Below are 13362 nucleotides of genomic sequence, written 5' to 3'. Positions count from 1 at the left end.
AAGCTGGATCTAGTATTCTCTTACATGGGGAATAAAGCACTTTAAGTTCCATTAATTAAGCCACTGAATGGCTAATGTGTTAGCACACAATTGCCTGCATCCACCACAGAGAAAACATTATCCTTCAATCAGAGTCATGTTTCTGGCCGCCTGACATATTTTAGGTCCGACATTTGCTCTGCTTTTAGCTCCATTTTTGGTCTTCTAAACAAAATATTTGTGTTTAGCTTGCTAGATGTCCGACATTCTTTAGCAACTACTTGTTAAGTTGGTCTGTCTTTGGTGATAGGCAGATAGTTTACAGTTGCGACATTTGGGGTACTTGTATTCATCTGGAAACATCTGGAATCAGTTCAGTGTGCAACTAAAGCAATTATCTACAGCATAGGAATGTTTCTTATCACACATATTTCACTTTACTCAAAGTGCTTCAGTACCAGTACCAGTGGCTGGATTTGTACATAACAATGATGGCCAGGACCTGTGAAGTGTTATATTTTTCTACACTGTACCAAAAACATGCCGAACCTTGACACCAAAACCACAGGATATATTAAGAATTAGACTACATAATGCATAATTAAAATGACTCAATAAGTGTTTGGTTACATTACCTTAAAGGTGGACTCCGTGATTTGTTCGATGATTTATGATATTTGAACTCAACACCAAAACTAATGCACCCCCTTCCGTCAGTGCTCGGTTTTTTTGTTTTTTTACCGTCCTGCTTGCTCCCTCTGCCATTCTCTCATCATTCATCCATAGCCTTTTCCCTGTCCTGTGCACGAACACAGCTGTTGCTGTTTGGCTAGTTTTGCTTTGCCAGACCTTCCTCCACAGCGCTGCGGAGGAGGGTCTGGCTGGTCTACACAGCATTCCGGGATGGGAGAAAAAAACGTGCTCTGGTTTATTGGCATTTCTTTAAACCAATCACAATCGTCATGGGTAGCGTTAAGCACCGGGCAAAGCCATGGTGCCACTGCAAAATAGCCTCTGGAAGGAACTTGTTTTGGTGGAACATAAGTACGTTTAAAAGTTGTTTTAGTCATGCAACAGAATACTCAGATTGGACAGATAGTCTAGCTAGCTGTCTGGATTTACCCTGCAGAGATCTGAGGAGCAGTTAACCATAGTCCTCGTAAATCGAACAGCGTGAAATCCGGTGGGATTTCCGGCGGCAACGTAGCAATCTCGGAAGTGGAGCGTCGTGGACATAGATGACTGTTTGGCTGGAATAGTGTTGTGTGGCTCGTTCCGAGCCATTTTGTTTGTTTCCCATTTACAGAGCCAGGGCTGCGTATGAATACCATTTTTTTTTTAAATTTTTTGTTTTTACTTTTTTAGATTAATGTCTCGAGGATTTAAATTGTTCAATATATTGCATTGGAGCTCTAAATCTAGATGCTGTTGTTATGCATTGTGTTAATTAACAGATAAGGAGGGTGAATAGGGTTTGGTTTTGCAGATCTTTGCGTTTGGAGGGCCCACAGTGCAAAGATGGTCTTTTTATGTTTCAGGGCCAGATTCACAGTTGGGTATCTCTCTGCTCTGATTGGACCAGATGGTCCCTCCCTATGTCTCTTTGACCTTTCCACAGTTACCATTTTGTCATCTGCTTACATACCTTCTTGACCAACTTCTCAGCAGGACAGATGGCACAATTGGTTGGAGTTTGAGAAATGTGAGATTTATAGGGAAAACATTACATGGCAGAACCTATTATAAGGAAGCTCTGTATTCTTAAAACACCACAGCATACGAAGAAAGCTTCCTTCTTTATGTTATAATGAAAATCAACATTGATATTATTTGAGTTTACTTCAACACGGCGCCTGTCTGTGCATGTCTGCATTGGCACAGACACCTCTGTAATACAGGAGATGGTAACAAAGGACACTGGTTTTTTTTTAAAAGAGGAGAGACTGAGGCTGTAACAGCATACAAAGAGTGGGCCTTCCTTGGCTCTGCAAAAAGACAATGCATATTGTGTTTGGCTTGGTTGCATAAGTGTGTCAGTAGTAATAGTTAACTTAACAATATGGTCTTTGTTGTTGTTGTTATTGTAAATCAGAGCTTGGCTAGTTTCATCTGTGTGGATGTAACCACAGCCTCGTATAATGGTCTGCTACTACATGTTTGCATTTATGTTATGTGCCTGTGTGTTTGTTGTATGGGAGTGAGTACAAATGCATGCATGATTGCATGTGAGATCCTAATTCCTTGGTTTTGAATTGCTTTCATGCACCGAGTAAGGCACCATGAACCTACACAATGAGAAGGTTGCTTGTAGTGCAAGCAACTTACGCAGAGACAAAAAAGAGTGATGTAATACAGAGCTAAGTAAATTAACTATGCTAATATTTGAACTTTTTGAGCAGTGGAAGTAAAAAGGCTGCGTTTGGACATGGAATTTATGCATAATAGCACAATGTCCATCACTAGAATATTGTTTTATCATCATGTAAATATTTACTCTGTTTGAAGCTCCATACATTTACAATTTGTTGCTGCCTGTCTATATTTAAATTCCTGTGTAATGTATTTGCACAGTGAATTACTGAGAACCCGCCCTAATGTTTGGATAGTGGCAGTAAGCGTGTCTTTATTGAGGTCCCATGATGATGATAAGAATGTCCTGTTAGGAGCACGAACAGCTCAGCAAACACAGTTGTTTGTACCTTTTATTCCAGTTGAAACCTTTGCTAGAATTAAGCTCTCAGCAAACTCAACACACTACTCAGTACCCATCAAATATTCATCACAATTATGCTCTTCATATTTTATGGGCCTGCACTGTGTCAGTAACTAATGGACTTTTTTTCTTCTTTTTTCACTCTTTAGTGTAACATCTGTCTCACAGCTAGACAGGGATCTTCTACAGTTCCATCCTTATAGTAGAAGTATTGTGGTTCTCCACAATATAGTCTGTAGAAAGGCACTTGGATGAGTGAGCCAATGAGAGACGTGACAGGGCTTAAGTGTAGAACAGCCATTATTATTATTTTTTTGATAATTTTTTGGGCATTTTTAGGCCTTTATTTTTGACAGGATAGCTTAGACTTGAAAGGGGAGAGAGAGGGGGAATGACATGCAGTAAATGGCCGCAGGTCGGAACCAAACCTGTGGCCGCTACGTCGAGGACTTAGCCTCTGTAAATGGGCAGGCGCTCTACCAGGTGACCATCCAGGCACCCAGAAAGCCCACACTATTGAACGTTGTATTAAACAAATTAAATTATTTCTTCATTGTTATTGCTATGTTTAGTAAAACTAAATAGAGGGGTTTTTGGTGTTGTTTTTTCACAAAACATCGCCCTTTGTTTGCAGATTCACATTGGTACTCTCCTCCAGCCGATATAATTACTGTATTGCTATTATGCCCAGAATAAACATAATCATGGGCAAAAAAAGGCCTTGTATGGAATGTGCTACATAGTCCACATCCACAATATGCAGAATTCACCTGTTTTTAAATGGTGTCATGTTAGAGATCCTTCCCTAACACAATGACATTCAGAAAGAAGGAAGTATTTTCTGGGACTACATTAAAAACAATGCGCAGCACCATTCGGTGCAAGGAAGTGAGGGGTAAAGAGACTTCTGTTTCTGACAAACAGGCTTTGTCTACAGTTCAGCTGAACTAGGGTTGTTGTTTCACTTAATTTGGGGAATAATTAAAATGATGTGCCACTGGAAGGGGTTTGCTTGCAAACAAATAGGACTCTCCATAGTTAAAAACACATTAGTGTTCTCAGATTTTTCAGTGTTTGTGTGAACCACTGTTTGACACTTCTCCCAGAGCCCCTCACTAGGAGTATGGAGAATGTCAACTAAATCCTCCAGATGCTACAGAGGAATTTGCAGCACTGACAACCTCCTCCACGCAGCTGGATTTCTGCCAAAGCTAATGGCTTCTCTGTTGCAATTACTTTATGTTGAGATGTGACCACAAGGCCTCACTCCCAGGATGACTCTTACTTTTATCAGGAAATGGGTTCAGTGTTCTGTTTTTGAGGTTAACTACAGTGCCCGTTCAACATGGGGTTGATTGCTTGGCCTCTTGTATTGCTGCTTGTAGCTTTCTCCAGAACTCCAAAATAACTTACAGAAGGACCCCAAAGCACTTAATATGCAACCACACTACTGTATATTGACTTACTGTGTACTTCTATTTCAGAGAAAAACATTGCATTTACCTGACAGAGAACATTGAAGATTCAGAATAGACTCAAAATATGATACAATAATTAAAATGTAGAGTACTCACAGATATTTTCCTCATGGACTCATGGGGGTGCACCATGCGCCACCCAATCCGGCCTGTTAATGAGAGCCAATCAGCAACAATCTGCGTTAATCAACCACCAGAACCGGACCGAGTACAGAGACTGACTCACATTGGACTCACAAAGACGGACTTGAAATGTGAGTGTGTAGGTTGAGAGAGAAAGAGAGGTGTTGTCTTTTTCGTCCAATACATGTTTATATCGCCACAGTCAGCGTTTAATGACGGCGGCGCTATACTCGTCTTGTCATTATTATCATTAATGAATTTAACACTGCAGAGGTGTTCGTTTCCAAACAGGCTTAGTGGCTTGACGGTTAACGTTTAAGTACGGATATGATGCGCAGGGGTGTTTTGCCGACGGTAATGTTAGCATTCCATTGACTGCCATTCATTTTGATGTCACTTTGATAGCGAATAACTTTACATCTGAAACGTTTAAAGACTCTATTTGTCCATTGTTTATTCCTAAAGAAACACGACCGTGTATAAAAGGCTCCATTACCTTGTATCTCACGTTATGGCTCCGTAGCAGCCGTTTTTGTAAAAATAAAAACAAAAAACAACTTTCTGTCACATAGTAGACAAATTACCGTACAGTACAGGAGAAGCTCGCAGGCAGTTTCGACTTACTTATTAGCTGTGTAAGTTTAATTACTAATGTTAACTAGCATTTTAGTTAGCAATAATTGCAGAAGACTTAATAACTTTCAGACAGGTTGTTCACGTCACATCTACGTCGGCAAGCTCAGTTTGCAGCTGTACATTAACGATCAGCCCTCACCGGAAAAGTACTTCTAATAGCCTTCACTGGTTCCGTCCAGAGCAACGGGATCTGTTGGTCCATTTCTTTAACTGTCTATTGCAACCACCGAGTTCCCCGAGCTAAAAATCCAACGTGGCTGCTCCGTGGATCTAGTGTCTGGCTTTCTAATGTCGGCAAATATGCCTTTTTATTGAGTTTCCTCTTAGCGAAATGATCTAAATTAATTTAAGCTGGGCTTTTTTTGTGAAGGGTAGACATGGAATAGCCAGCGTTCCCGAATCTCGTCGTCTCTCCAATTAGATATTTTCATTAGCATCTTCGTGTAAATGACCCTTCTTCACTCTTGAATGTTTGTATTTTCCCAGTTTCGCACCAGCCGCATGATAGAAACATCAGCCACATGCCCATTCGCTCAGAATAATTCTCAGGACAATGACCAGCTCTATTCACACTTAACATTACACAGACTTTGTACTAGGGTGCTGACAGGGTAAAGTCGTTTAATGTTCGGTCCAACTGATTCTGACATTTGCGTTCTCACATCCTTGTAATGTCTAGGTAATTTAGAGTTGTAGTGCATGTGTGAAAGGTCATGCACTTTCTTTTCTGGTCACAGTGGCATGGAACCATGCAGTCCTTCCTTGTTTGTAAAGCTGACAAAGTATCTACAAACCTAGCGACTGGATGATTTCGGTTCCTCTCTGCCCACACGTATAGCTATATGTGGCCAAAGAGATACTGTAAAACAGCTGACATTTCTAATTACCATACTGTAGACATTATGTTGCATAATCCTCCATGGACTTCATACATGTAATACATCTGAGACCACTTCCACTGTAGACCTTATTTACCATTAAATCAACTGAATTGAGAAATATGTTACACAAAAACACAATATGGAACTTACAGTGACAGGGAGTAATGTAGGCCCTTATGATGCTTTACCTTAAACATCAGCAGAGGTTGTAAGAAACAATCCAGTCTCACGGGAGTTCGTGAAATGGTCATGTAATTTTTAATCTATTGATTCGTGTACACGGACACGTTTATCTCGTTTTTTTTCGTGATGGTCAGCACGTTTTTTAAACTAATGTATTTCAATGGGAAGCATCTTTCGTGATCACAGCACGATTCTTTCTGTCAGTCGGGCGTGAAATGAACACTGGGTTGGGTTTAGGAAAACAATAATTTGACGTGGGACAACAACGGCAAGGTTGGGTTTAGGAAAAGAAGAACGGGATGTTTGGGTTTATTTAAAGAAGAACGGGGCAGTTGGGTTAAGGAAACGTGACACGCGGGACACGATCCCCGGTCTCCGGGGTGAAAGTCCTGTGTTGTTTGACCCATCCACCACCCCAACCAACCTCCCTACGCAGATTTTCGGCCTTTCATACTACTCGCTACCGTAGTCGCTCTTAATACATTAGTTTAAAAAACGTGCTGACCATCATGAAAAAAAAACGAGATAAACGTGTCTGTGTACACAAATCAATAGATTCAATTACGTGACCATTTCACGAACTGCCGTGAGACAGGGTTGTAAGAAATGTCTGCCTCTTCTGTTAAATGGGGTCATGGAAAAATGCTACAAAAAAGTTCTGTTGATTTTACTTGTTTGTCATTATTGATTTTAGTTGGCACCGTCCACCTATATGCTGAAATTAACGAATACAAGGAGTTAGCTCTCTGTTATGTTAATGGTTATTTTATGTCTGAACCTAGCTATGGTGAACTGTATGATCCACATACACATCCCTGCAAGTACTGTACTAAGCTGACACTTTTTCAGTAGTATTATTAACTTTAAAATCAATGTAATCGAAGTATGTTAAAAGGAGAAAAAGAGGCCTGTTACCATACAGTATGTTGCACAGAATGATAATGTGGCCATCCAATTGATTGATGGTCATCACATGAGTGAAGCTTTAAATAAAAAAAAATTGTCACCAAGATAAACCTCAGCAATTGATATTGGTGCTTCCAAATGATCCCACCAAGTTGTCCCCTCTCCAAAAGTTGACTCAGCAGCAATTCAAAGACTTCAGGAGGAGGCTGAAGTTAAAGAATAAACACAATCTGGCATCAGCAGGCAGGAATTTCCTTTTTTCCCCTCCAAGATGTCACAGATGCATGTGAAGAGCTCTGCCTAAACACCGAAAGATAAATGGACTGACGTCTGACAGACTGACCTGTGTGTTTGTGTTTCAGGGGAGCTTTCTCTGAGGTGGTCCTGGCTGAGGAGAAGGGTACCCACAAATTGGTGGCTATCAAGTGTATCCCCAAGAAGGCTTTAGAGGGCAAGGAAAACAGCATTGAGAATGAGATAGCAGTCCTGCACAAGTAAGTGGACTTCTATGATTAGCAATAGTAGACCCTATATTTCTTTATTAATCAATAACATGATATATAAAACAGACATGCATTTTTAAGCCAGTCTATATTGTACCACACACTTTTCAATGTTTAACAATGTGCAGCATTAGCCTGCATCTGAAATACTAGTCACAAGGTTCAAGATGGTACATTTTTCATCATTGTATCTCCATTACTACATCATGTAAGTTGTATCACATTACTAGATATCATATATAATACTGTAGTAATATGATGCATGTAATGATATAATGCATTTTAATTATACGCACCTTTTAAAGCACTCAAGAACACCTTATAGGCACAGTTAAAAACAAGCATCAATGTATTAAGACATCATAAACTCAAACAAAACAGTATTGTACGATAGTACGTTAATACAATAACTAGATACACAATTTTAATCAGTGCTAATGTGGTTATAGCCATTAGAGACAGAATCAGACCGAATATGCCAGTTTAAAAAGGTGTGTTTTAAAACGGATTTGAATATGCATCATATGGAACTTTATCTACTTTTCACTTGATTACTGTTATAATACATAATAGTAATTCCTTTTATCTATGGGCGCCTTTCATGTCACTCAAGGTCACCTTACAGCTGTAAAACAGTAATAAACTGTAAGACTTGGATCCTTATATTCTGTACAGAAAAGGGCCAGTTCAATCAAATAACTAACTAACTAACTAACTAACTAACTAATTAGCCATCCAGGTAGAAAATTCAACACCAGCTTGTATTTCGGGAAACAATGTCCTGGTTAATCTGGACCTACAAAAGCTAGCACACGTGATTCCTCTTTACCCAGATGTTCCCTTTCTACCTGTGCATGAGATATACGGTTGTATTCTATAAAGACAAAGGCAAGTGACAATAACACAATTGCGGTTCAAACGTACTTCTCTTTAGATGTGGGGAACCACAGGCCATGTTATTTTTAGAGCTCTTGTTGCCTGGGTTACGGGAGACACAACTCTAGCCAATATACAGCTATGATCCCTCCTGAGGTGAGGTGGAATGAGAGTGGTGGGGGTTAGTTAGCTGTTACAATTTTGACAAAATGGAGTAAATTTGGCCTGAAAATCATAGTTTGCCTTCTTCGTCTGAAGTTTGTGTAGACTCATACAAAGGTTTCATTACTCATTGTAACACGTCATCCTCAACTCCCCCTCGGTATACAGAGAATGGGGACGAGGTCTGACTGAGTAGTATTTCCTTAAAGCTGCATGAATTAATGTTTTTATATTAACAATGGATCAAATGACTACATGAAAGGTGAGCGGCGTGGCTCATAGTGATGAACACAGAGATTTATCATCCGACGCTGCAGTCCCCCTCGGCTCTGCAGTCTTTCACATAATTGTTTTATGGTTTGCAACGTTACTGTTTAGATTCAGTCTCACCACTGCCATCAGTCTTATTTCCAGCAGCATTTAGGAGTTGAGAACCAGATAGTTTCTGATGCTTTGAATAGGTGTAATTGTAAGCTAAAATAGTGTAATATGTTAACATTTCCTTTTGGTTTGCAAGGTCATGAAGTCATCAGATTGAAAATATATTTCCTCTCTTTGGATTATTCAGTCCAGTCTAGTTAAAGGTGTAATCACAGCCAGTTGTTTGAATACAACTGCCAAACTTACAATCAGTAAGTAAAGTATTGCTGACACTAAATTGATCATGTACCTGTGTAATTGTTGAAAATCAAATCCCACTTTTGTGTCAGCAATGTACTTATCCCATATAATGAAACTTCCCACCCCACAACACTGAAGATTTACAGTGAAGTAAACCTGCTCTCTTGTTTTTGACTACAGGAGACAGTTGGCACACAAAAATGTTATTCTGTAATAAAAATGCTGAGGCTGAAACGGTGGCAGAACATTATACGGCCCACACTATCTTCGTTTCTCCTTCCTGTTATGAGCCAAACCTGTCATCTTGACTTTTCTTTTATGACTCCTGTTATGTCTCAAGCTATAATTTATTGGTGTTTATTTAATGTTACTAACCTGTGTAAAGCACTTGTGACAGTGTTTTGATTTGAATATTAAATTAATTATTTTTTTTATTATCAATTTAGTGTCTAATGGCCCAGTTTGGGTTGTGGCAGATGTAGAGCCAGATGATCCTCATTGGATACACTCAGTCAACTCATCTCTGTTCTGATGACTGTTTGTTAGATAGCCGCACAGCCCAGTGGTGGTTTGATGTATAATGTAGACATATGATATCATCACATTGGTTAGCTGGCTGTTCATCCTCTTCTCATTTTATATAGACCAAATATTTACTCAAACACAGACATACAGTTACTAATCATGGTCTAGCTAAGTCATTTGTAGCCAATGATTGTGTGCCAATCAGAGGAGTTGGTGTAAAGTTGCTGTGGAGGCTCTGTTGAAACTCTGAAAAGGCTTATTAACATGGCTGTTTCAAATGTCCGGGTAAAAAAACAACAATTTTTTTCCATTGAACACAATGTATTTTATTTTTTAACACACTGCACACTGGCAGGGAGACGGATTACTAAACTGCAGTTTCTCTCCTTGACCACTCATAAAAAACAGCTCATACCTTAGGAGCGGTATGACAGAAAATGTTAGTGGTTTTGAAACCTTGACTCTTATAAACCGCGGTGTACCTTGAAACCGGTAACCGGCCCTTGCCTAGACTCAACTGAAGATGGATTAAAGACTCAGTAGATCTACCAATTTCACCCAGATGTCAGATGTAGTCATTACTGCAGAGATTCACCAGCCCTCAATAGACATTTCAGCTCCCTGACAGTCACCATGACCAAGGTTTTTCCTACATAGAGGTTTATCGGTGTTTTAAGCCCCCAACGTCTCTACTAGGATTAGGCAATGGTTATGGTTAGGGTTAGGTGCCTTGAAGTCAACAGTCTCAGCGCTGCCTGGAAGAAGAGGTTGGGGGCTTAAAACACCATCGAGCAGGTTTTAGCCAGCCCCAAAGAAAAAAACACCAGCGCCAAAATGACAAGAATTGAGAATGAAAATAGTGATTCAGATCTTCTCTAAATGTGTTTAAGAACAATTTACCAAACAACCGTTGAACAAGCAGAACATAAACTAGAATAGGAGCCCTAAACTCAGTTTTAGACTCCCCAGACTCTCCTGGAGATTTTAACGGTAGTAATTGAATATTATTATTATTTTTTTAACCAGTTTTGTTAATTTCGGTTTTTATTTACTGAAGCATAATAAACATGTTTGTTTATCAAATTGTCAGAAATAACATATGGTATGCATACATCTGCAAATAAGGTAATACAGACTCTTAGCGTTCACTGTACGCGGATCAATCATGCTTACTGCCATGCGTAGCCATCCCCCCACCCCCACCCCCACCCCAAAGGCCCATTCTGAGTCAGGATAAACCTGCATGACCAGTGTTCCCAATAAGTTCTTCACAAACACACATGCACAGAAATTCAAGTTAAATGCACCTTTACTGCATTTATTTTACTTCTGTAATTGTGTGTGAAAGTGCATGCTTGAGCTCACACTCTTTACATGAGTCTGCTCACTCGGCAGGTTTAATCCATCATTCATCCTTCACTGGGTCCATCTCTCCTTCCACACTGAGCTAAGCAGAATGAAGGTGTTCATGTATTTACAATCTGGATAAGAGTCATTTGCGTAATCCAGCATGAGCTTATGCTGACTCATACACAGTTACCTCTGGTACAGCTCAGACACATGTTGTCTTTGTGTTGTCTTTGTCCTCCTACCTTCAAGTCAACTCACTAACGCTCAAGCCCACATTCATAGTCCAGGTACTAAGGTTAATTAATTGAATGGGTTACACACAAGCAAATAATTATAAAAAAAATATTTTAAAAAATTGGCTTTGCAAATGCTTTATGAGAAAGAAAGTGTTTGTTAGACCTCAGGGCTACACATCATGTGTTGTGGTGAGAGACACTGAATGTAAACATAACTTTTGATTGTTTACAAGAAGGGCCCCTTTAAATGGACAGTATTAAAGTTGTCACAAGGCGGGAACAGGGTAAAAAAAAATACATTTGTACATGTACACACTTAGTGGCCACTTTATTAGGTACACCTGTACAACCAAATGCAATCCAATTCATCTGTTCTACCATAAAGTCTACTTTTACTGTATGATTCCTATCATGCTCAGTTTTTGCGACCTTTGTAATGGTAGAATTTATGCCAGAGCTATGAACATGGAATTGTATTAGAATGTACAAGTATGCCTATTAAAGTGTAATACAGGTATGATACACACTGTTACCATACCAATCTCGATGTGGTGAGTCATCATTTTACCCCTATCACCGCACCCACGGGTCTCAAGGGGCAGCAGAGCACAGAGTTGACAACAGAATGACTAGTAGAATTATTAATATTATAGGAATGTGTTGCCTTATTTCTCTTCTCATCTTCTTCACAGGATCAAACACGCCAACATTGTATCTCTGGAAGAGATATTTGAAAGTAAATCACACCTCTACCTTATCATGCAACTGTGAGTATTAACATGTGTGTGGGTTTGTGTGATGTGGGTTTCAAACTCTCCCACGCACACTGCATGTCACATGCCATCAATTGCACCCTGTAACACACACGCAACACTGTACTATGCCTACTCATGAACACCAGTGGGGAGTTCGCCCTCACACCTGCAGCCTGTCAGCCTCCCACCCACCTCAACTACTGAAATGTCAGAGAGAGAGAGAGAGAGAGAGAGAGAGAGAGAGAGAGAGAGAGATTAGAATCAGAAGCGCTGTTAACTGTGAGGCTCCAGAAAAAATAAATTATTTATGCATTAATCACAGTCAATGGCAAATCATAGACATGAAAGGCAGAGAGGGAGGGTGTACATTTATCAAGAGAAAGGATGAGTGGGAAATTGTTTTCTTGAGTACGTCCCCGTTCCTCCCGTCCTTCGTCAAAACAATATGTTGCAAGGAGAAACACTTGAATGCTCAAGACCAGACTCCCACAGTTCTGATCTTCTGTTAAAAGATTGCTTCTCCTGGAGGCTCAAACACACGGCTTCACATTATCTGTAGACAGAGTGAAGTCTCCATCTAGTGGCTTCTAAGTCTAACATCAAGCAGACATCATCACACTGTCTGTGGTTTCTCTCACACTCTTGACAGTTTGTCTTGTTCACAAATATTTTCAAAATATTATGTTTACACCATGTATTTTTACACTTTTAGACTTTATCTCACTATTCCTCCATTGCAAACATCAAGAAGGAAAATCTTTAGCTCTCTCGGCCAATCAGTGGGCTCCTTCCATTATTTCCAGTCCAGTCTGATTTGTGTGGTTGTTGTCTCCATACAGTACTATATATTCCACATACTTGCTTTCATGATTGGATCCCTCCTACTGTTTCTAGGGTATCTGGCGGGGAACTCTTCGATCGTATCATAGAGAAGGGCTTCTACACGGAGAAAGATGCCAGTAAGCTCATTCAGCAGATTCTGGATGCCGTCAAATACCTCCACGACATGGGCATTGTGCACCGTGACCTCAAGGTCAGTACTCGGGCCACAGATATTAATGGAAAGTTAGCCTGCATATGAGTGTCATTGACAATTTTTTTTTGTGTGTTCAGGAAAAAGTTTGCATGATTTGTGTGATGGTACTTTGATGGTACTGTGATGACTGATGGTCATCATCTTTCATTTCTGGTTTTGGTTTTGTCCCTCCTCGTCGCAGCCAGAGAATCTGCTGTACTACAGCATGGATGAAGACTCCAAGATCATGATCAGTGACTTTGGTCTGTCTAAGATTGAGGGCTCTGGCAGTGTGATGTCGACAGCGTGTGGAACACCTGGATATGTTGGTAAAGAAGTCAGAGACTCTGCTCAGAATGAATCCATAAACATGGCAGGGAACACTGTGTCATGCAATATTAGCACAATGCCAATATCCGA

General features: G+C 40.0%; 1 protein-coding gene across 2 annotated transcripts in view; it reads left to right on the top strand.

Annotated features, from left to right (window-relative positions):
• The window catches only part of camk1b (calcium/calmodulin-dependent protein kinase Ib), a 40823-nt gene that overhangs the window by 18725 nt on the left and 8736 nt on the right, over nt 1–13362 (top strand). For both annotated transcript variants that reach the window (XM_031323633.2, XM_031323625.2), the window contains 4 exons: nt 7262–7393; nt 11865–11939; nt 12822–12960; nt 13145–13271. In XM_031323633.2, coding sequence (XP_031179493.1) covers nt 7262–7393; nt 11865–11939; nt 12822–12960; nt 13145–13271 — 473 coding nt within the window. The remainder of the gene's footprint in view (nt 1–7261; nt 7394–11864; nt 11940–12821; nt 12961–13144; nt 13272–13362) is intronic.

Source organism: Sander lucioperca, chromosome 6, assembly GCF_008315115.2.
Source record: "Sander lucioperca isolate FBNREF2018 chromosome 6, SLUC_FBN_1.2, whole genome shotgun sequence".
Classification (NCBI taxonomy): Eukaryota; Metazoa; Chordata; class Actinopteri; order Perciformes; family Percidae; genus Sander; species Sander lucioperca.
Note: the sequence above shows the minus strand (reverse complement) of the source record. Positions and strands in the feature narration are given on the sequence as shown.